The sequence below is a fragment of the Pipistrellus kuhlii genome, unplaced genomic scaffold, assembly GCF_014108245.1.
Source record: "Pipistrellus kuhlii isolate mPipKuh1 unplaced genomic scaffold, mPipKuh1.p scaffold_m20_p_5, whole genome shotgun sequence".
Taxonomy (NCBI): Eukaryota; Metazoa; Chordata; class Mammalia; order Chiroptera; family Vespertilionidae; genus Pipistrellus; species Pipistrellus kuhlii.
The window spans coordinates 64,093,261-64,119,007 of record NW_023425551.1 but is presented as its reverse complement, the minus strand read 5'-3'; the positions used below and the strand labels follow the sequence as shown (position 1 = coordinate 64,119,007).

General features: G+C 35.2%; 1 protein-coding gene across 1 annotated transcript in view; it reads right to left on the bottom strand.

Annotated features, from left to right (window-relative positions):
* Positions 1 to 1,122: 1,122 nt before the first annotated feature.
* The window catches only part of BMP5 (bone morphogenetic protein 5), a 113,153-nt gene continuing 88,528 nt past the window's right edge, over positions 1,123 to 25,747 (bottom strand). The window contains exons 4-7 of the mRNA XM_036414939.2: positions 18,693 to 18,887; positions 6,939 to 7,015; positions 5,498 to 5,608; positions 1,123 to 1,704 (exon numbers count right to left, since the gene is read on the bottom strand). Of these exons, the coding sequence (XP_036270832.1) occupies positions 1,555 to 1,704; positions 5,498 to 5,608; positions 6,939 to 7,015; positions 18,693 to 18,887 (533 nt within the window). The 3' untranslated portion in view covers positions 1,123 to 1,554. The remainder of the gene's footprint in view (positions 1,705 to 5,497; positions 5,609 to 6,938; positions 7,016 to 18,692; positions 18,888 to 25,747) is intronic.

The window sequence follows — 25,747 nt, the reverse complement described above, 5'->3', positions numbered from 1 at the left end:
ATTATTTAATGTACCTCCAATATAGTTATTATCAAATCTTTAAGATAAACTGTATTTTAAAAAACATTGCAACATATCTGAATTACAAACAAACCCATAACATTTTAAGCTATTTCTATTTTTACTTGAAAGATCCAAAAGAGTGATTAATAAATGGTGCTTTATGAATAATCTAGATGAACTTTAAATAGGGCTAGCCATGGAGCCACGATAAATGGCAAGTTATCCATCTAAATGTCATTCTTTAAGGAATCAGTGTGTGTTAAAGAAAAGCCCTAGAAGGCAGAGCAAGAAACAGAGAGAGAAAATAAATTAATTTTAGAGGGGAGAACACACATGCACATACACACAACAGAACCTTCCCGTTTGGAATTATTTGTGCTTGAAGAAGGGTTTACAAAATCCCTTTACAAAATAAGGTTTTCGTTGAGCTCATTCTCAAAGATATGAAAAATGGATTTCAGCTGTTCTTTCGAAATGGCAATTCTGTCAAAGCCATTCTGGGATTTTTGGTAATTTCCTCCAGTTTAGTTTCAGTGCTTTTACCCTAAATAAAATCCCTCGCATCACATCAATCAACGGACTCGGTTATGAAGGAGCGCTAAAGAAAATGGCTCTGTCGGCATCTTGCTCCGGTATATTTTATGCATGCAGTGACTCTTCTCTGCGGCGGGGAGGGAAGTGGAGCACACGTAAAGTTTTCTTTATTTTGGACTCCTTTTAAACCAGGAAAAAAAACAACAACCTGCAGCAGTAGTGTTGTAGATAATAGGCAGACATGACTTATTTGAGGTAAGAAGGTTGTACTGCCATTTTTTAGTGTTAACTTGGAAAGTTATGGACATGGGCTCAAGCCTGTCTCCACAGAGTTCCTAAAGCTTTGAGCTCTTTGCAAAATCTGCAATTCACCAGCCAAAAGGAACATGCTCCTACAGTTACACCAATTCTGTGAAAGCAAACAGTTACAACAATTATGTGCAATCTTTCAGATTCTATGTTCTGCCTACCATTTATTTATTCAAATCCAGTTCAACATTTCACTTTATTGAATGAATTAGAAACTCTAAAAGAAAAAAAAATGTATCTATCTAAACATTTTTGTTTGGGCTGTTATTTTTTTTAAGTTTTACTTCTAAATAAATATCCTATCATAGTTTTTATTGGAGCAACATAACCAAATGCATTCATCAATATTTAATAGTAAAAGGAGTTCTTATTTCAAAAAATATATTAAAATTGTATTAGAAAAAAAAAATGTTGACATGGAATTGAATTGGATTTATCATACCTCATTGAAAGTTAGACTGGGCAATATATTGTTTAATGTAGTGACCTATAAAATAGATTTCATTGATAAGGCATCCATAAAGGAGAATATATACCTTTAAATAAATAAACGTGACTATATACATGATATTGTACATAGGTAGAGATGAAATGAGCCAGACTAATTTTACAAAATTCTCCTTTTGTCTGAAAGTATACTTTTTATTGTAGTCATAAACCTTAATACAGACCCTTTTTTTTTCTTCTTATTTCCATTATGACTTAATATTAGTGGCAGCCACAGGAGCGCACTACCATGTTTCTGTATTTTTTCAAAATGACATTGGAGCTGTCATCAAAGTAGAGCACAGAGATGGCGTTTAATTTGGTTGGAGCACAACAAGGCTTTGGTACGTGGTCAGGAAACATCAGATGAACCTGGAAAAGAGAAAAATGTTTTGTTTCTTTAAGAAATAAGGTAAATATTTTGCCTGCAGCTTTAAAATGGTATGCTTGTCTTATCACTCACCATCCATCACACCCTTCACTATTCTCTTTGTGTTCAGTAGCTGAGTTGGCTGGCAATAAAGGATGTGTTCGTAAGCACTGACACCTAGAATCAACCCAGCAGTTCTAATTATGTGGTGGGATCTTAAAAAATGTTCAGACAGCTAAGGAAAATACCTTATATGGAAAAACCAATGAAATTTTTTCCTGGGGAAAAGAACATGGCAGCTAGAACTGAGTTGCTTTTTGGTTAAGACAACTTCTATTTACTTCTTGAGAAATAAGAATTTATAAATGTAAATCAGTAAAGCTACACAATTGGGCTGTAGGAAAATTTAGCTCTAAGAATTATTTCAAAGGGATAATTAAACAATAAGTCATCAAAATTATGTCAACTCTTCGTTTTCCATTGTAAAGGGAACTTAAATATAACAGCAAAATAAACTCCAGGTATAACCCAATATTTGCTTTAAAGTTTAAAGAAATGGTTTCAACTCTTCACAGATTTTTTCTGCAGATTGGTTAGAGTTTAATATCTTTTTTTTATTTTTTGAGCTGACAACATGTTTTATTTTTCCTGAGTATCTATCTGTTGATTATGTTCCTTTTTTATTATTATTATTTTTTATTGATTATGGTCTCACATAATTGTCCTTATTCCCCCATTCCCATCCCAAACTCCTCCCTAGGTATCTTTTACTTTCTTTATCCCGTAGACAACTACTAAAATGCAAGCTAAGCTAAATCAGAGGTAAAAAGCCTAAATATTTTATGAATTGAATATCTATCCCCCCAAAAGCCTAAAAAAGGTAGCTGCACATGGAAAGTGAAATTCTTAAATAAAGGGTTTATTCTCATTTTGATCAGACTGGCAGTCTGCCTATGGTCTGAGCAAGGAGCCAAGACCTGGTTCCCTGTTCCCACCCAACTACCCTAGTCCTTCCCTCAGAGGGGTTTATGGGAAGTCCCATTGATGAGTCCAGAGGGATCTACAAAAAGCAAATATAGCATCCTAGAGTTTGGCTGTACAATGTCCTGGCTGAAATGATATAAGAGCCCTGCATATGGACAAAAACAGAAAAAAAATGAGGTGATCTGACACAAACTTGAAATTTCCTAAGACCTCACAAAACTAAAAGTTGGATAGTTTCTACAAATTTCAGATGCAGCTTGTGTCCCTCATCAGTTTTATCTTCCATAACACGCACATACGTGATTGATCACCCTGTTTCAATGGAGCTTGGCAGCCTCACGGAGCATTTGCTTAAAATAAAAAAATAAAAAGGATTGTTCTTGAATGGTTTCTCAAACATATTAGTCACAAAAATGCTCTCCTTTAACAATAAACATGCCTGTCTTCTTGTTTCATGCCCTTCACAGAACAAACAGAGAGAGCACAATGCCAGGGGGGAAACAGCAAACTTCCCATGGGTGCTTCAAGTTCTATGATGACTTATATCCCACACCCCAGGACAGTGGTGCAGAGTGGGGTCTTGTTCCAAGTGCAGATTTTTTTTTTAATGTTTGTTTTTTGACACTGCCTTCTATACTATACCCCAAAAGCTGACAATATGTAAATATCTATAAATAAAAAAGCCTAAGCGACCATTATGACTGGACAACCTGACGACTGGCTGGTAGCTATGATACACACTGACCACCAGGGGACAGATGCTCAATGCACAGGTTCGGGCTCCCTTCTGTCTGGATCCGGCCTACAGAGATCAGGCTGAAACTGGCTATCTGTCATCCCCCTAGGGGTCCTGGATTGTGAGAGGGTACAGGCCAGGCCAAAGGACCCCAATGGTGCATGAATCCATGCACCAGACCTCTAGTATTTTCATAAGAAGAAAAAGGGAAATGAGAGAAAGGGTTGTATTTGACAGTTTCTTCAATAAATAGGCATTGCTTCTCTTGAGGGAAATGTTCATACATTAGATATGTATCTCAGGAAGCAAAAGGCTACTTTCTGAGTCATTAGAATGAAAGTAATGAGAAGCAAAGTAGTTTTTGAGAAATTAAGCATTATTTTTTATAGGCTGATAGTGGCTGCCCTTTCTGACACTACAGAAACACAGTGAGCATGGCTATCCCTTCAGGGCATGAAATAGCAGCATTGTTCTCTGTATGGTCAGCTCTCAGTCAACGTGAATTCTCATAGACATGAAGAAAAGGCTAGACTTCATAGCATTTATTTTTCTTTTTTACAAGTGGGTGTTTGAATACAAACATTCATCCTTGCAGAGCATACCTGCTCCAGACCCCCCCAGAAAAGTTGTCCTATATCATGAACTACTTATCTGTAATTGTTAGCAAAGATGAAGGCATATCATCCCTTAAAATTCCTCCAGGAATTCTCTCTATACTTTGTATATGGTATGGAAGTAGGCAATCTCATTGGTCAAGTCTCAGAAAAAGAAGAATATGTATAAGTGACTACCTTTCAAAATATGTATTTTGTTTTACCCCTCTGCTTCTCTTACACCACATTTATTTCCAAAGTTTTTGCCAATGCCCAAGCTCTAGTTGTCATAGACATGTCTTTGGTGTCTAGCTATTTGGTAGTACATTGGAAGTCAGTGAAGACACCAGCATAATGGGCATTCAAGAATTTAATCTATCAATATAGATACCCCATTTCTTATTCAGAAGGAAACTGAGCTACTCTTTTCATTAGCTTTCAATTTTCAATTAATTTTGAAGAAAAGAAAAAAAAAGGTAACCTCCTGAAGGGTCAACTCCTCACAAATTCTAATAGTTACTCCTTTTTTGGTCATAAACAAGCCTCATCCACTAAGATAGATTATTTTACTTGTTTTTATTTTTTTGCCCAATAACTACTGCTCTCTTATTGCCATTCATCAAATAACCCCATTCGCATCAGTAAGTCTGGAGTCTAAAATGTTTTCTTTTTCCTTTTCTTTTCTCCTAATTTCAATAGTTAAAATTTTCATATTAACCCTCACATTAATTTGGAATAACATCACATAGTCTATTGTACCTTCTAGGAGCCTGTCACTTAGTCTTCCAGAGTTTGTCCCTCTGCCATAAAGCAGGTTCATCAGACTCTTAAAGAGGTTTCATGAGCTCATTAAATAGAGTAGAGACACTTAAAGACCACGGAGTCAACACCTATCTTTTTCACAAAAATAAGCCTAAGCTATTACAGATTAAGTAATATTTGATTTTTTATTTCATGAGTCTGGAAAGGGGAAACATTGAAAATTATTTTTCCTCTTAAAGGTAAAAAAAGGTATTAAGAAATAGAAATGTAACTTCTACAGAACTTTCATAATGTCACAGTGGGTTATGGAGCATCCTTAAATAATTAGAGTAAAAGCCCTTAGATGAAACTCACTACAGCTATTATTCAATGTTTTTGAAATAATTATTAATGAATTGTTGGGTTAGAAATAAGTCACTGGGATTCTGTGTGATCAGTCATGTTGCATAGTGAAGCGATCGCAAAATGAACACATAATGTGATTACAACTTCCCTAGCTGCATCCTTCCCTAATATGAAATCAGGATTCATCTTTAAACCAGATTGAATTTCCTGACTATACCCATAATTTATAATATTACTTTGGTTCTGAAGAGTCCAAACGAATTTGAGAATAGAAGATAATACATTGATAATTACCAATGGATGCTTTCCATTAAAATAATTTTATATGAAGTTTTCATCTTAAACCAGTTTAAATCCTACAAAAACAAAGCATACCAGAGTTTGAACTATGGCATGGTTGGTAGCATTCATATGGGCATTGAGTGGAAAAGAACATTCTCCATCACAATAAAATGCAGCATATCCTTCTGGTGCTATAATCCAGTCCTAAAATGCACAAAAAAAGAGGAGAAAAAAAGTAATATGAAAATATAATCTTAAAAATACTCAAATATATATAAATCTGGATATGTTTCTTTCTCTTCTTTGTCCAACAATTAGTCTAATAGGATAGCCTCCCGCAAGTCTTTGATTTATTTTTAAGTTGACATTCACAAAAACATATAAATATTTTCACAAGAAAATGTCCTCTATAATTTCTCCCACGAGGTTACTATGCACAATATTCATAGTATGTATAAATCCATGCATTCATGAATAAAGCCATAATCATGAAATAATATTCTAAATATTCTTTAAACAGGAAATGATGAACTCTGGAAAGTTCAAGTGAACCAGACCAAAAAAAAACCAGTATAAACTTGAGATAATTCTCATTACTTCTTAATAACTCATTCCTGGTTTTGAAACTTGACAACCTCCAAAAGCTTTAATATTTGTTTCTTGTACTGTTTTTCTTTTCATTTGTGCATTAGCTTTATAGACTCTTTAGAAGAAATGAATTGAATCCATTTTCAAAACTGCACATGAAAAATTTTAGAAAACTAAAAAATTGACATGTCATAATTGCTCTATTTTTTCCCCTAGAGAGGTAAAAATTGACCCAAATATAAAATTTGAAAATGTTGACATTTTAATATGACTTCTCAATAATATAGCTCATATTCTGAGAGCCATTGTAATAGAATAATATAATCTAAAACACTTTAATTTAAATTATTAGTACATAGAATTATTAAAAACTCTATTGGTTAAATTCTCCTCCTTGCCCTATTGAAGAAGCTAATCATATGTTTATGAAGCTAATCATATGTGAAAGACAGCAATAAGTTTGAAGTGCAGAAAACCAACTTTATCTGGAAAAAAAAATTTTAATGACAGAGACAATAAAGTCAAGAATTTTGTTTCCTAGACTGATAGTTTGGAACCATTGGGAACAAAGAGAATTGCTTTAGTTAATCTAAAAAAAAAAATAGTATTAAAATCAAAAGTTTGAAATACTTAAAAAATAAACCTTTTTTTCACTTTCTAAATATTATAAATATCCTTTCTTCTTCAACATAGTTTTATTATTTTTACTATAAAACCTAATAATTATGTTTTTTTGTTTGTTTTTAGTATGTGGTCAAAAGGAAAAATAATTATGTTTTTATGCTGAAAGAATAATGGAGAAAAAATAATGTGGATAATCCACATACTGAATAGTCGGTTAAAATAACTGATTATTGTATTGGAAAATTTACTGACAAAAGTTACAAGGAACTCAGGATTTATCATAAAGCAGAAAAGAACACTTGAATTGACTGATCATTCTTACCTGCCATCCCAGGTCCCGGAAACTCACATAGAGTTCATGTTTCTTACAGGCTTGTTTTTGTTCGCTTGTGTTATAATCTGAAGACAAAAATCAGATTTTAAACAGATGGCAGCTCATTGCATATACTACTACTATTTCTTTGGTGAGGTCACTAATAAAAAAAAAGAAGCTATATTTGAAGTTGTAAAATGTGAGTTTGAGTCTTAAAGCTAAAGCAACTTGCTAAACATGTGATGTTACTCAGTTACTTATTCTGAGTTTCTTCCTCTATAAAATGTAGACAATAGCATTTACCTTTTGGGGCTCTAACAAGAATGTGGTTAGACTCCTTATGTGATGGTGCACAGCATGATGCCTAGCTGCTCAATGAATGCTTATTCATTAATTTGTGCATATTATAGCAGCACTTCATATATTTATATCGGGTCTAATAATAATTAATGCCGTTTTTAAACATTCGTTTAAAATCGCTTGGCGTTGACTTGAATTGACATAACCTTCAAACACGTGGTATCTACAGAACGTGTGAAATGCAATTAACAAGTTTTGCTTGAAAAAGTTTGTGTTTGGTTTAGTTTTTGTTGCAAAACTAGGGCTAAGAAGATGGCGGATGAAGAGCATATTCGGCACTGCATGCTTTACGAGTTCCAATTAGGAAGAAAAGCAAGTGAGGCTGCAAAAAACATCTGTAGTGCTCTTGGTCAAGATGCAGTTAGCGCCAGAAAATGCCAGCGTTGGTTTGAGAAATTTCGCGAGGGAAATTTTTTGTTAGATGACAAGAGTGGTCGAGGCCATGTGTCCAATTTTGATCAAGAAACTCTTCAAGCTCTTTTGGTGCAAAATCCTCAAATTACCCAATAAGAGCTTGCGACAACTTTAAATTGTTCACAAAAAACAATTTCCAATCAATTGCGTGCACTTGACAAAGTCCAAAAGTTTGGAAAATGGGTTCCTCATGAGTTGACCAACAACAACCGTAATCAAAGAGTCACAATTTGCAGTTCGCTCCTCTCTCGTCAAAACCGTTTGCCGTTTTTAGAGCAAATTGTTACCGGAGATGAAAACTGGGTGCTGTATGTTAATTTGAAAAGGCGGCCTCAATGGTTGGACAAAAATGAGGCTCCGCAGCCCACGCCAAAACCTCACTTGCATGCAAAAAAAGTGATGTTGTGTGTTTGGTGGAATTTTAAAGGAATTCTTCACTATGAACTTTTACCATCTAACCAAACCATTACAAGTGCAGTGTATAGTGCCCAATTGGAAAGGTTAGCCCAAGCTTTAAGAGAAAAAGAACCCGCGCTGATTAATTGGAAGGGCGTAATTCTTCACCACGATAACGCACGACCGCATACTGCAAGAATCACTGCTGAAAAACTGTGCCAGTTGGAATGGGAAGTTCTCCCTCAACCTGCATATTCTCCTGATATTGCCCCTTCCGATTACCATTTGTTTCGTTCTTTGCAAAACTTTCTTCTTGGAAAAAAACTTAATAATGAAGAGTGCCTCAAAAATGCATTGACCGAATTTTTTGCATCAAAATCACAAGAATTTTACAACAGAGGGATTAAAATGCTTCCTTAGTGTTGGGCACAAGTAGTAGAAAACAACGGCAACTATATTGTTGATTAAATTTTGTTGTATTGTTTAAATAAATTCGATTTAAAAAAAGTATTAGAAAATGACATCAATTATTACTAGACCTAATATATATTAGATATTCATACAATATTTTTCAACATCATCCATGAAGTAGACAGTGGAAAAGTACCAATTGGGACCCTACTGAGTTGATTTTATTTTGACAAATATGTTAAACTCAGGATACCCAAAGTTGGCCATTTGATCATCCTCCCCAAATCTGTCCTACTGGTAGACCTCTTTGTTCTTAACTGATGGCAGTTGCCCAGTTTTATAACATTTCTTAAATAAAAACATTTAAAAATATTTGAAGTAAAATAATTTTTTTTTCTCTCCCACATCCAATCTTTCAGGAAATCCTACACATTTTGCCTTCAAATTTCACCAAAAATACACCCTCTCTCACCACCTGCATGACTGTTCCTTGTCCAAGGCACCGTCATCTTTCACCTGAATTACTGCAATATCCTCAATAATATTTTCCCTGTTCTGCCTGGCTCCCCTACCACAAAGCAGCCAAGTAGACCTTTTAATAAGTCAATTGAATCATATCACTCCCCAGCAAAATGTCCCAGGAGGTTCTCCATACCCATAAGAATGAAATATCCCCACGTGCTTTATTAGGCCCCATTACTTCTCTGATGCATTTTCCACTCCTCCTCCTCTCCTTCACGCCAGTATAGCCAGGACACTTCCTTGCTGTTTGATGCACACGTCAGCTTTCTGTTACCTTAGGGTAGGGGTGTCGAACTCAATCAGAGAAGGGGCCAAAATCTAAAATCCAGCCTAAATCGTGGGCCGAATGGTTTACTGAACAGTCATAAACTGTCATTGTGATGGAAACGCAGCGGAGTGCAGTGATGACAGCGCGGTGCGGGCCACATTGCAAGGCCTGGCGGGACGGATTTGGCCTGCGGGCCTTGTGTTTGACACATGTGCCTTAGGGTCTTTGCTCTCATGGCTCCTTCTTCCTGAAATGCTCTTCCCTTGCATATCTATATACCTAATGCCTATAGCTTGTTCAGTTCTTCACTTAAGCATCATCTTGTCAATGAGGCCTCCACTGACTTCCTTAAACCAACACCCTAATATTCCCGGTCTCCCTCCCCTTTAATGTGCTATGTCATTTACTCATTGATTATGTGCATTGGTTCTTGTCTATTTCCTACTTTGTCAACTACTCAAGGGCAAAATATCTCATTTGATTCTGGTATATCTGGTATATTTTGGTTCACTGGTATATCTCCGTGTCAGTGACAGTGCCTGGCATACAGTAAGTACTCAATAATTCTTGGAGGCATTAATGAATGAATTCCTCAGAGTGTTTCACAAATTATTTGGAAATAATTACATATTTTGGAATATAACCTGAAAAAACCATAACTTTTAAAAATTGTTTAAAAGATATAAGGATAAATGGAGAACCCTGATCTTGTTTCTGGAAAAAACAAAATATGGAAGAAACAGATAACTTTACAGAAAATCTTTCAATATTGTCTTAAAGTTTGTTCACACCTTGCACCAAACATATTTTAAAAGTCAACCCATTTTGATTTTTTTTCCAACACAAAATAAGAAAGAGGGGCAATTTTAGGGTAAGGGAGCCAGCAAAATAATTTATTTTCAAAGAAGACAGCTACGTTGTTTTTTTTCTTCCTAGAAATAAATGATGCATTCACTCTGACAGTCATCTCTGGCAAACCTACTTAGCAGTTTACTATGCAAAGCAATCTGTCATAAGATATCACCTTTCAGTGTAATTATCCTCCACCACTAAAGAAAATATAAGCACATCAAAGATCCAAGGAGCCTGTCTCAGTGGGCCCTGTCATCTCCTTTCACAGTTACTTCAACTCCTTATTTATTTAACGTCAGTCTAGAAAACAAGATAATGATTAAATTTTAAACCTAGACAGGTTGCCTTCTAATTCAGACTTATTCCTACTGTGCAATTACCTTCATTAAAACAAATTAAATATGTTGATAATGATGGGAGATGGAGGAAAGAGAATTTATTTGAAACCCAGCACTCATTCTCAGTAAACTTCTCAATCAGAAGAACATAGAATGGACAAGCCTCCTATAACTATGTAAAACAAGATGAAATGGATAATATTTCCTGTATCATTTTTAGAGAAAAGAGTTATAGTATTAGTTTGATTGCATAAACTTCTTGATATTTGGATTTTTTAAAAAGCCAGGTATGCATGATACCAGGGGTCAACAAACATTTTAAAAAAAAAAAAAATAGACAGTTGCCGAAACCGGTTTGGCTCGGTGGATAGAGCGTCGGCCTGTGGATTGAAAGGTCCCAGGTTTGATTCCGGTCAAGGGCATGTACCTTGGTTGCAGGCACATCCCCATGGTGGGGGGAGGGCATGTAAGAAGCAGCTGATTGATGATTCTCTCTCATCAATGTTTCTAACTCTCTATCCCTCTCTCTTCCTCTCTGTAAAAAAATCAATAAAATATTAAAAAAATAAAAATTAAAAAAAACAGACAAGCCAATATTTTAGGCTATGGAGTATCCCTTGCAACACTCAACTTTGCTGCTCTAACTTGAAAGCACCCATAGACAATATAAATGAAATGGATAAAACTTGACTTATGGATTCTGAAATTTGAATTTTATATGAATTCTACATGAAACAAAGTAGTATTCTTCTTTGGAATCTTTTTCAAACATTAAAAACATTCTTAGCAATTGGACCATACAAAATAGGCAATAGGCTGAATTTGGTTCATACTTCACCAACTCCTGCATTAGACAATATGAGGGATATTTATTCTTTTGTCTTTGTCTTAATTAAAAACTCTGGATATGAATAACGACGTTGTAGCCAATAACACATACAAGTACGTATAAAAAGCCATAAACTATGTATGTGGTTATTTGAATTCCATGTTTATAAAAAAAAAAAGTAGAACTTAAATGTCAAAATATATCTGTTCCATCTATGCAGCTTTTCATGCAAGCTAAGTGATGTATATAATGTAACATCACATAAAGGTAACGAGCAATGAAATTTATAACAGAATCTGGTTCCAAGAGTCTGATTTCATAGAGCGTTAGGACCATATGCTTATTCTGTCAGAAATAAAAATTAATGGATACTGAGTGAAGTAAATGTTGTACCCAAACCAGCAAAGTCTGCAGTTAGGTTTTCTATAAATGGTTGGCTGAATAACTGGGGGAGGAAGGGCAGGGAAGTTAGATTTATATCTTTAAAAAATACTGATTGGCAGCCTTTCAAATATTAAAGTAAAATGAACATAATGCTACTGTTGATGAACCTGCCCACAAATAAAAAGTTGTGCCAGAAATTACCAAAATGATTTGGTGCCAGAGCACACACTAGAAAAAATTGCTAATATTCCTCAGTCACAATGCAGATATCATAAATATAGCATTTCTTTGTTTTGTATCTTTACGGTAATAATATTGGGAAATCAGTGCCAAAATATTTAAAGCATTATTAAATATTTTATGCTAATTTCTTTGTAGTCAATTTCTAAAAAGAGTAAAAAGTCAATTATTTTTCTTAGTTTGATTTTTTAAATTATTTTTTCTAGAAAAAAATAAACATTGTAAAATCAAAATCAAATACATGGTGATTAAAAGTAGTTAAAAAAATTTCTGAGGTTTACAGAGAGCTTCAATAGTCTGTCCACTCATTCCTGAAAAAAAGCAACCAATAAATAAATATAGGCTAGCCTATCTCTGAAGGATACAAAAGAAAATCGAGTCCAAAAATATCTAGTTACCAATATGGGTTTCTTTTTCTTTAAAATTTAGTATTAGCCCCTTTAAGGGAAGAAATATAGATAAATCTGTAACATAACAAACAAGAAAGAGAAAAAAAAATCCAAAATAGAATTTAACATTTAAGCACATCAATTGCTTAAACCAAATATGATAAGATATTGTGTTTCAAAGTAAAAGCCAAGATGTTACCATTCCTATGCTTAGTTCCCCAAAGAAAAAGGAAGTCAGCATCTACAGCATCAGGATTTTAATCGATTTATAAAAATGGAAATGACAAATCAATGAGGATACAAGAAGAGGTAAAGAAGCAGAAATGGTAAAAATTTTATTTGGCCTTGGGAATAGAGAAATTCACAATAAACCCAAAACAATACCAATTGCCCCCAAAGATGAGGAATTTCAAAATCCAATGAACTCCTCACTTGAATGTATGCACAACCCAGTAGGAATTAGTGTTATTTATTTGTGTAGAAATAACTTTTTTCTTTGTTTGAATGTGTGATGCAAAATAGACATCTCAAAAACAATCATTATCTAGAGTGTTTGCTTCACGTGCTTAGCAAAGCACCTATGATCCAAACTTCACACCTTAGAGCTCATTGACTTAAAAACCTGTCCACAGACCTGAGTTTCAAACTGCCTTCCAGACATCTCTAAATGCAAGTTTCCCAGATGCCTCCTACTCACTATTTTAATTTCTGACTTCACTCCTTTGATGTTTACTATTTTGATTAACAGGATACCAGTAATCTAGCGGCCCAAGTCAGAAAATTTAGTAAGTTTCTTGGTTTCCTCTTCCTCCCTCATATCCTTCATTAAATCAGTGCACAAAGCCTCACTAAATTGACCAATTTCTAGACTACTTAACTGCTTGGAAGCCCTTTTCACATTTGATCACCTCCTATTACAACATCCTTTCCTGGTAACTTACTCTAGGATAACACTTTATCCCTGCTCTCCTACATCTCTATCAGTCTTTGGTCTCTTTCATAGAATTGCTTTTTCTCCTGATTCTATACTTGAAGTGTTGATGTTCCCACTGGAGTCTCTCTCCATGCTGTTTTTCTCTTCCTGTTTCTATGGTACTGTCAAGGCATAGGCTACATCTAACAATTTGGGCTCACATCTACATCTTTTCCTTTGCCTTCCACTTATACTTGACACTCCCATCTCCAGAGTCCCATTTTCACTCAGTCCTTGTTGGCCTCATTCCACATATTTTGGTTTCCACTTCCACTCTCTCCAATCTATAATTTTTATTGCATGAGGTGTTGGACTAGGCCCCTACTCATATTTGGGATTTCAGTTTCCTCCCTTGGCGTTCCACTCTTCACTCTGATGCCAAATTTAACTTTCAAAATTGCATATCTGATTATGACTCTCCTTTTCTGAATGCCTATATGAAGACACCATAGCTCCTTATCATCACATACCTACTCTTTATGACTTGGTTTCATCATCGTTTTCTTGCTGATATAACACTCCTTTCACACAGGAATACTTGCACACCCAGCCATTTGACACTGGTACTTGGCTCTATAACTGTGCATATCAGTCTGAAAAGGCTTTATCTACACCTCCATTTCTGGAAAATGTCTACTCTCAAATCAGTGCTTTATGAAGTCTTCCAGGCTATACTAGGGCACTAGCTTAGGTTCTTATAGTTTAATCTTAAATATTAAAAATTAATACTATAATAAGCATGTACCATGGTTATCAGTTCTTTATACACAGTAATTCATTTATTCCTCACAACTCATGTAACCTTACCCTATGGGGCAGGTACTATTAAAATTTTCAATTTATCTATGAAGAACAGAGGCAAATAGAGGTGACATATATTGTCCAAAATTATACAACTAGTAAGGAGTGGACCTAGGATTAAGTGATAGAATGATATGGTGATGATAGATAGGTAGGAAGATAGATAGAGTGAACTAGATGTTATATGCACCAAAATAATTGTTGTTTTAGGAAGGATTTCCAAAGTTTTGTATAACTCAGTATATAGACATAAGCTTTTAGTGTTAATTACAATAGAAATCATGAAGATTAGATGTATTCTTATATGTGCAGTCTTGCAGAATTTTCATTGATTTTGAGAGCCCTGATTTAAAAAGAACCAAATGTTCTTGTTTAAGAGTGATATGATTAAATAAACTCTCACAAGCACTATTGACTATATTGCAGTAGAGGTCATCAAGAATAAGGTCACCAATTTGAAAGATAGTGGAGACATACTGTTAAAAAAATAGATAAAACAAGGATATAGCATTCATAAAAAGGCAAAACTATGGAGACAATAAAAAGATTGGTGGTTTCTAGGGAGAAGTGGGGGATGAATAAGCAGAGGATAGAGGATTCTTAGGGCAGTGAAAATACTCTATGTGATATTATAACAAAGGATATACATCATTTTACATTTGTCCCAACTTACAGAATGTACAACACCAGGAGAGAACACTAAGGTAAACTATAGACTTTGGGTGATTATGGAGTGTCAATGTGGGTTCAACTTTGGGTACACATCTGCTATTCTGGTGAGTGATATTGATAATGGGGGAGACTATGCATGAGTGGAAATAAGGAGTGCATGGGAAATCTGTACCTTCCTCTCAACTTTGTTATGAACCTAACTAAAACTTCTCTTTAAAAAGTTCTTAAAAATACATAAAATATATCAAACATGTAGTTAAAAACACATAACAAAAATATATTCTCCAAAAGAGACTATCTATGAAAGAAAATGTTTGGAAATACATGTACCCTGTTGATATCGGGGTAACCTATCTCAAAAGGATTAATTGATCAAAGGAGAATCTAACCTTACTTGATTATTTTTAAACAATGAAAGTGTATAACAAGTACATAAAATATTCTAAATAATTAATCCCAATTAATTGTTCTTTCCGGTTTTGATTAATATGTTTGTCCAAGAGATATTACTTTAGATCGCATCCACTAGGCAAAAGATAGTGCCTGTCAGAGTTAGAACAAGTGCACAATGCTTTCATTATAGTCGCTTTTGGAAAGAAAGTGTCCTAAGAAATCACCATGGTGTAGGGCAGGGCCACCAATAATTGGATTCGCCTTCAAAGATCTCTGGTATGGAAGCACACAATAAGTAATCTCATCAAACTGTTCTGCAGTGAATCAGGACTTGCTTTCTGGCCTTTTAGTGTGTTTTTGTTTTGGTTTGGGTTTTGTTTTTTTTAATTCTTAATGCTCTATTCTTGCTGGCACTAATATAAGACAGCATCTTGCTCTCGGTAGGTTCTTTAAAATTTTTACCAACCCTGTGCCTTTATATCTTAAAGAGTGGCTAACCTAAAATTTAGCTATTGCCTCCATTTTCTTCCCCCACACCCAAATTCAATAAGCATCCACTGTACTGCTTCATCATGAAACTGGCTATTTCTCCCATAACATGCCTGCTCAATCTTCTTGCCAAAAACTAGAGGAACAAAGAGGGATAGTTTCTGCAGAAAACCTGGGAGCTGCAGTTCAGTGTATTTTAACCTGAGGAGGGGGTTAGGTTTTCCCATACAGTCAACACATTAACTTAAGCACCAAGTATTTTGGTGGTTTCTGTTATATGCTAGACATGGTTTTAGGTTCTCCCCCAGAAGTATGCAAGGGTAAAATGGTATTAAGAAATCAGAAGGCAAGAATCTTTGAAATAGGAAAGAAGTGGTGTAAACACAGCAATAATAACCTGGGTTTTAATTCTCCTCACTAATTGAGACTGTCAACATTTGATGATTTGTCTTTAAAAAAAAAATGCAATGAGGCAAACATCTACTAAAACACTCCTCCTTCCTTTCTTAGCCATGGAGTCTTTGCACAGTGTTTTATTGTAAAGGCCTAGTACTATTACAACATTTATTATTTATATTTGGATAATTTTAAAATTTCACTAGCATTTCAAGTCTCCTACGTATCAAATTTTGTGTTTATATTAGCATTCCCTTTCCTTAAAGCCCTGTCTTTTAGGTCAAATTCCATAAGACTTTTTCCCCGTCTGCTTGATTAGTACCTATTGAAAGGTTAAGTCTCATAGACACAAACCAGCTACTTTCTTCCTCTTTATTATCAAAATATGAACTCGCTCCAAAACTATCTACCACATAATTCATAGAAATAGTTGCCAATGACAAACTTTTAAAAGAGAAAATATTGGTCTATATTAGAATAATTTTGTGCTCTAAATGGTGTGAGGAAACTGGTGAAAACTTACGTGATTTCTGCCCCATATGTTTTATTCATCTCTCGGTATAAAAGTACAATTGTTACTTGTGGTCAGGAAGAGAAGATAAACAGAGTTCACCAATGGGGAAAAGGACTTTGATGATTTTGTCCTCTAGAATGTCTCTGCCAAAGATGTTATGAGCTCAATAATAAGTACAGGACTTGGGCTTTTGCCTTTGTAGTTTCCTCAAAAAGTATTTACTCATCTATTCAAGTTTTAACAAACCTTTTTCTTAATGCAGTCTGCTACATTAAATTAAAAACATTTCAACCAATTTCAGACCATTCTACATGAAAAGAAAAATATACAACTTTGACAGGGGAGTATTTACAAGGAAGGAAAGGTCTTAGAAAGTTGTTTTTCCCCCAGCTTTCATATTAACCAATTACAATTTTTGCCAAACTAAATATCTTGTGAAGATCTTTATAAAATAGATTGGTAATGAGGCACTACTATCATGTTTTATTTTTATGTGAAAAAGATGGTTAAACTTATTTGTTGGATAATTATTTTAAAACATTGCTCTAGCCCTGACTGGTATGGCTCAGTTGGTTGGAGTGTCATCCATACACCAAAAGGTTTCAGGTTTGATTCCTGGTCAGGGCACATGTCTAGGTTGTGGGTTTGATCCCTGGTTCAGGTATGGACTAGAAGGCAAAAGACCAATGTTTCTCATCTCTCTCTCTCTCTCTCTCTCTCTCTCTCTCTCTCTCTCTCCCTTTCCCTTCTTTCTAAAATCAATAAGCATGTCCTTGAGTGAAGATTAAACAAACAGATAAACCAAAAAACCACATCCCTCTATACATAGCATGTAATTCAGTATAATGTTTTTGGGTTTTGTTTTTTTCCCCATAAAGAAATCTTCCCTCTTGCTTCTGTTGTTAAATATACCACATAGATTTCTTTCTAACAGTATTCTCCTAGTGCCCATACTTTAGGAAGTTTCCAATGAATTCCACTTATTATTTTTGTTGACAGTCCCAGATGCAAAAACAAACAAAAACGTATGTGTTTTTATATGATTTATCAGTTTCAAGTGATTGAGGGAGGGGAATGAAGAGTTCAGGTATAATGGCAAACACTGTCTAGATGTGTCTTTTTGAAAGAGTTAAGCATCCTAATTTGCTGAAAAGCCATATACAAGGATTACATCTGTTTTATCTGCCAGCTCATCTATTGTGCCTCGCATGTGGTGACCATTAACATGAAGAACACATATTTCACAAATGAACCAACATGTTAGACTAAGTTGAGTGCTACAGTAACTTTTCCCCTCCAAATAGACTTATTGTTTAGAGATAAAGATAATTTCTTGGCATAAAATAGCCATCATTTTTATCTAAAAAGAGCTTATAAAAATCTGTCTGTGGCCTGGACTAAGCAAGGCACTTATTGGCATAAATAATATAATAAAATCACTTCAGATTTTGGCAGTTAGAGGCATTTAGATCAAATTTACTTTTATAACCCTTCTACCTATCAATAGATTAAATTGCAAGCTCATTGGGATCCATTGGGTGTTTATAATATTTCATTGTAAGATTTTATATATACATGTGTGTATACACACACACACACACACAAACACACACAAAGGCAGATTATCTAGATAATAGCCCTCCAAAAATTAATGGAAATATAAATATTATCTTAATTACCTTAATTCCTGTTTCTGTTGTCAGGGGGGGAAAAAATTTAAACTGCCTGATTCACATGTATTGTTTTAAGTACTAAAGAAACATTTTATGTTGAATTTACCTGGCTACCCATCCATATTTGCGAGGTCCTGGGGAGGTCAGCTCAGCAAGCTGTGCAATTCACTTTTGGCTAGACTTTGTTGACGTAGCCATTTCATAATTTTATTACTGCCAGCTTGATTTTAATTTGAACTGAATCTTTCAACATAGCAAGGCCAGCCATACTTATTTTAAAATGAATTACCAAGTGATTCACTGATGAAACATTCTAGGGATGCTAGAAATATTGCTGGGTGATTTAATAAACCAAATAAAGGTATATCCAGAGAGTAAATTTACGGTGGCTACTTGATTTGCAACATGTGACCCCATAACTCTGCATTTCTGCTCCGGTGTTACCTTACCTCCGGCACTGGCCATTCTGGAGGAGTCCTGGGGAGAGCTGGATTTGCTGCGGTTTTGGTTTTTCCGTTTGTTGGCTGCTCTCACGGAGCGCAGGAGTACCTCACTTGCCTTGAAGAAAGCCACCATGAATGGTTGTTTTGACTGAGGCCCATGTCTCCCCACCAGACCAGCAGATTTGACGTTGATACTGCGTCCTAGAACACAATGCACAATCACACGGTTTATGAAAAACGAGATCAAGTTTACTTGATGTGAATGAATTCTGAGGATACTTTGGGGGGAAAAGTTTTAAAACATTATCAGAACCTTTTCTTTTCAGGCCAAATATCTTTATAAACATTGTGAGTTTACAATTACAGGTAATTATTCATGCTTGGTTTTGCATTTTGCATCATTCTTCCACCACAGAATACCCTCAGGCTGCCTCCACTGACAGAGTCCTCAGTTCTGGAAGTCAGCAATACTGTATGTGGGAAGAAGGTTGACTACCATCAGCCAGGAAATGTCCACATGGAGTGACAATTTCAAAAATATGAGCTATGGACTCTTCTGTATTAAGTTCCCTACAATTTTCCTCCGAGTGATAAAAGCTGAATGGCTGGCTGGATGTTGCTACTTCCCCAGCTTCCTTGGAGCCCTTCAAGCATTAATTAGTGCTGATAGCCTCCCCCTTGCCCTCTGGCCTGTGCCCAGCAGACTTTACAGAGCTGGACTCTACCTAAAGCTCTTCCCAGGTCATTCCAGAAGCCCCACTGGGGATGGGAACTTGCTTTAAGTGCCAGTTTCTTCTCAGTTTGGAGGTAAACATGAAAATTTCATAATTCCCACCCCCCTTCTGAGTTTTGACACAACTGGATGTTTACTGAAAAGATTTCAGAAGATGCAAACCAAGCCTGGCGTCTTTCAAAAGGGAGAAAAATGCCCGAAGGGCACAAAGACTGACCTTCATCTCTAACCTTCCTGAGCCACTTGGTGTGGCTGTGCATCAGAGAAGAATGGCCAATAAAGGAGTGAGTTAGAAGTCAAGATGTCCTAGGGACTAGCAGCAGAGATTAATAAAGTACATCTCCCTTTGGGGTAATGATAACATTTGTAATTATAATAAAGCCAAATGTTTTGGAGCACTTGCTACGTATATGCAAGGCATTTTACTGTTTTCCTTGTGTTATTTGATTCCAGAATAATCTAGAAGTTACTTATTACTATTTCTCTGTTTTACAATTCACTCTTATTATCCTATCTAGTTTAAAATAATCACTGAAAATATTATATAGACCATAAATATCTAATATAGTTTAATACTATCATATATATGAAGCAAACCATTGGCTGATATTGGTCCATGAAAATCACACAAAGGGAATGAACTATGTCATCTTATGTTGTAAATTTAGTTGAGTTACTCAAAACTCATGCAAATTTTCTACTTGACAGACAGGAATTGCCCATCTTTGAAGAGTAATATATGATGTGGTTTGAAATACTAGTATGTGCATGACTGACTCTACTCTGCCCCACGGGAGATGTGCATGTTTTCTTAAAACATTTATTCAGTAAAGGCTGTGGAGCAACCTCAGTCCACTCTAAGGCCTGACCCACCTTAGAAGAAAGAAAAGGGAAACAAGCCCCTGAAACAGCATCAATGGCTTTTTAGCAAATAAACTCTTGCTCTTAACAAAATTTATCTTGGCAGCATAAATACTTTTGTGTATCCTGCATTGTGCAGAGACCTTCCACCATCAGAAAATGAGACTGTGTCATGTGAGGCTGTGCAGCTGTTGGGACAGACACAGAGGTCCTTTAAATGGGGAGGTATTGGCTAAATAGAAAAGTGTGCTCCAGTGCAGGCAGCATCAGGATCCTCACCAATTGTCCTACAGCATATTGGCACAACCTGTTCAGTCCCTACAAGTATTAAAACGGCATTCCACCTCACAAGTGACACTCTACTCAGTCCTACCCAAGAAAGAACTTACAAATAATCAAAGCAGTAAACCTTAAACAAATAAGCATATAGGTTTCTCTTTTAAATGCAAACTTACAGTGGCTTTATGCCAGAGTCTATATTTCTTAGAAAAACTCTATCACTGGCATAAATGAAAGAGGCAGTTTGATTTGTGGTCAGAGCAGTTTCCATTCTACTTCCACTGTAACAAATGTATTAATTCAGCTCAGACTTCCTCCTTCTGGCAGCCCTTTTGCTGTAAAAAGAGAAATTAGAAGTTCCAGCCAAATACCATACCTTGAACTGACCCACTTCAATACATAAACACTTTTACAACATGTTTATTCAGGTGTAGCAGTTGAAATTGGTTTAAGATGTTTCCAGTGACAGAGAGCTCAGCAAAAGAAAAAAGAAAAAAAAAGAACTGAGAAACTTAACTGTTATGGAATAGAATAACTGGCAATCTGTTCTTCAAATTTTTGATTTTTTCCCCCTGTCTTGGAGTACAGCATAAAAAGTATTTGTTGAGCTTTTATTTTGATTTTTTAATGAAGTGTTAATTTAACAGAAACTACATTTTTACTTGTATAGATTGATGACTGCATAAATTATTTTTAATATATGATCTTTCTAATACCGAAATAGGTTGCTGCAAGATGTTCACAAATGGAATACAGTAAAATCGGTTTTCCATTCATTACAACACACACAGACCCTTTTATAGCTAAATAGGCACTTAACGCAAAGTTCCAAGTTTCCTTTGGTTTGCAGGAGGGTTTCTTTTATTATTTTTCTAGAGACTTTCAATATTTTAATTTTTATCTGTGGAGAAATACTACTGCTCTAAAGATTTATGTTCTGAAAACCATAAAGATGTGCGTGTGTTACAAATATGGGTTTCTTGGGCTTTACAAAGGTGGATATTGTGTGTGAAGCAAAGTACCCTTCAAACCAATGTGAACTCCCTTTAAAATAACTTTTGATATTATTAAGTTTCCTCTTGGTTTCCTTTTTACTTCAGCAATGAGGTGACTATTAAGATTCCATAAGTTAATGCTTGCTCAGTTTCTCTTAGTCTTGAGCTACACCATAGCTTAACTATTCGACTACTCCTTCAGACACAATACACCTACATTGATTATGTGGACTAAACCTTTTGAATGGCTGAACAGTTGTTTTCATTAGAAGTGCTAATGGGAACCCAGACTATATTACATGTATTGAAAATATTGAATCTTTTATAAAATTTATTTGAACATGTTTAACTTTATTATTAATTATACAGTATGTTTTAGATATGGCACATATAAAAATAAAGAAGCCTACCCAAAAGCATTCGATTTAGGAAAATCTATATGTAGGTGTACGTTAGTATGGATTTAATTTTCAAAGCTGATCCTTATTTTTTACTTCTAGTTTAAAAGATATAGAATAACAGACAGATGATTCATAAAGAGTAAGCATTAATATACCATAAAAATGGGGTGGAATAATGAAAAGAGTATTAAGTCACAAGGGTGGGAAGGACATCAGCTGTGCCCAAGCTTAGTCACCTTGAGATTCAGACATGTCTAGGCATAGCTAGAATACTGGTAGGAGTAATCCACTGCACATGTTTTTGGATGGGGATGGAGCAACCTCATGGGAAAGTCATCCTAAGGAAAAGGTGAATTCCTAACTCAGATTCAGAACCATGTCTTAATGAGTATACGGAAACAATGATTTTAAGTCTGTGAAGCTCCAATTAGGTTGTATTACTAACTTCTAAAGAACAAAGAGAATTCAAGAAGATGTCATAAAACTGTTTTTATCTAAAGTCCCTATAAAATACTAGGAAGGCAAGACATCACTACTTTGGAGCTTGGTTAGTAATGTGACACAAGTGGTGGAAAAAGGTTTTCCCGAAGTCAGAAGAATAGCTTTGGAGCATCTCCTCATTGGTACAGGATGTAGGACCAAGATTATCTCCTATACTAGCATCAGCATGAGTTTCTGAGAGTGGTCGCGGTTCAAAGGTGAGCAGAGCATTGGGACTTTAAGGTGCATCAACAACTGTACCAAAGTGAGAGACGGTGCCAATGATGCATGAAGTGACTGTTAGATCAAGAGGTCACCTCCCTTGCATTATATCCAGGCCCTGATGTTGTACACTGGGCGGATGGAAGGGATGGGATCTGTTAAATGGGTCGGGTGATAACAAGAGAAAGAGAAGAATTTGGTTGTTCAAGTTTAAATAGCTTTGGCGTCTCCTACACAAATGGGAGAAGACAAGAGATAGCAAAGGCCCTTGAAGAGCTTACCAGCAATCCAGTGATTTCACTGATGGCAGCTACACACAAAGAAACAATGCTTATGCCCACTTATCCTAGGTTTGTGTATCATAGAATTCTTGGATTATAAAATGAAAGAGACCATGAGAACAAAAGTGGAAGTCCGGGGATTAGTACTGGCAGAGGTATTTGTCTTTTACGTTTATAAAAAGAATACCCATTAGATTGTTGCATGTAAAAACTTTTAGAACTATTCATATGTTGGCTGCCATATTGCCCCTCAAAATGACCGTACAAGTACCAAGGGAAGAGAAATAATGTGAGCAGCAAATATCTGGTCATATAATTTCCCAGTTGTATTAACCACACAGTGAATAAAGACATGGCTAGGATGATATCTTCTAAAAAGAAATAATTATTCTCTTCACACTGCAAGCAAGAAGCACGGATGTGAGTCTGGGGCTCGTGCCTAATACATTTTATCATAATTGAAGCTGGAGATTCAAGACTTCTAGATACACCACTAGGACCCTAATGACTTTGGGTAAGCACTGGGGTCAGGGCATTGTATTCACATCTGTCTAAGGACACACTATTTCACGTTTAGAGTCGGAGAGAAGGTAAGCTGGCAAACCAAAGATCCATCCCAAACTCACTGGTTTTGTATTTCAGGCCATTCTTTTTGGAAAATGTGACTTTCAAAATGTTTATTTCTTTAAAATCAGGGTTATTAAAGGAGACTCTGACATAAAACAGCTCTTTAGAGACATGTTGATGTTATAAGGATAAGTGGTTCCAAATAGGAGCATTTAGTTTCCCTCCAGAATATACAGTTTGAAAAACATTCATTTGAGCATTTATCAGAATCTAAACGTTCATATCGCTCTAAGATGTTAGCATAAATTCCAGTTTGTTTTTTCCCTTATAAACTCACAGTAATTGACTGCTTAACCCAAAACACCTGTGATGGAACCCGTGCACAAATTGTCTTTCCTTCATTTCAGAAAAGATTCTTGCAGTATCCTTTATGAATGATTTCATAGAAAACAAATCAGTGCATTGTTTCTCATTCACATATGCTCCTGATCTTTGCTTATTTGTAATCTGTGATTAAATTTAATTCTGGGGCTCTTAAATTATAGTTTCTGTAATTCCAAATTATACTGGAATTTAAATCCTCTAGAAGCAGATGATTTAAAATGTGCAGAATTCTCTACCCATCATATAGACCAAATCATTTTATATCAGATTTTAAGGAATGTGGAGAAGATACAATTTTGTCTACTTAAATTGCGTATATAGTTTAACTCAGTGTGACCTTAAAGTAAGCACATTGCAATCTAGTTCTCAATTTCTACTCTGTTGTAATTTGATGAAAAATTTGCATAGCTTCTAGTTTTATAGTACAAACATAGACTTATGACCAGATATAAGCACATGGATTTGATATGTCACAAGCAGAATTTTACATTTGTGCTGAGAACTTTCTTGTTTTTAAAATGTTTTACATTGCCTTATAATCTCAAGCACCAAGAAAGGCTGGGCAGTAGATGATCTCAGTGATACAGGAAAACTTTTAATTTATTGGGATAACAGAGTGTAAGGTTTTTGAATTATTCTTTATATCAATAGTTAAGTTGGGATTCTGTCTGACAAACCAGACTCTTCATGCAGTGCCTTTGCCAGAACTTCCCACTCTCTTCTTTATACTGATATTTAAATGAGTAAATTAAAAATAACCACTTAATGACATATTAAATATTATAAATTAAATATTACATGTGTACAATTCTATACTCTCTATTGAAAAGGATTAAAAACCAAGAAGGAGCAAATGTAATGTTATAGTCTTTTTTCCCAGTTATGATGTGACTTAAAACAAAAAAGTGTACACACACAGATATTTATTTCTTTAAAATCATAAGACATTTAAATAAAAGTATAATGATGCATATTTTAGCAGAAATAAACCCATAGGGTCTTTAAAAATTATTTTTATGTCTTAATATGTCAATGAAGAAAAGCTTTTCTACTTCAAACTCATTTTAGTTTATTTCATAGTCTGCATTTCATACTTGGCATTTATCAATAGTGGCTGAAGTGGTCCTCAAAATGAACTTACTACAGTTGTTTGGGAAATTTATGAGTGTCTAAAGGAAACATTCTTTTATACTAGCTTATATGATATATTGTTCAAAATATATATTTTTTTATCATACAGAAAAGCATGGTTCCCTAAATGTTTGACCTTCCCCTTCAATTTGATACATGAACCTGTGAAATGACCACAAGCTGCTTGTAGGATCCTTGCAATAGGCCAGTATTACCAAAACAGAAGAGAAATACATTATTTTGACATCCAAGAGAAAGAGTGACAAGAGTAAAAGATGTTTTCCCAAATATGCAGTAAAGATACTGAGATATCAGATGCATGTGCCGTGATAAGTGTCTACTCTGCCAAAAAAAAAAAAAAATGGAGTTTCAGACATTTATGATTTATTTCTTATACTATGAAGATTGGATCAAAAAGTATTCATCTGAATGAAGAGAAGCAGACCTTTTCTTCAGTTTCTCCTGTCTTTGGCTATAGCAAGAATGTAAATTGGCCTACTCCACATAAGGACCATTCCCAAGGGGAGATCTCATGCCTCATTGATTCCATGGTGGTCCCCAGAACAAAAGCATCCTTCTGAGCTATAAGGATAGGAAATAATATGGCTTTTTGGAGTGTTTCCAGAGTGTCTCACTGGGGTAATGAGCATCATCTGATCTCATAGCATAACTAGAACTTTTATATAGTATTAGAGGCCTGGTGCATGACATTCATGCGGGGGGTAGG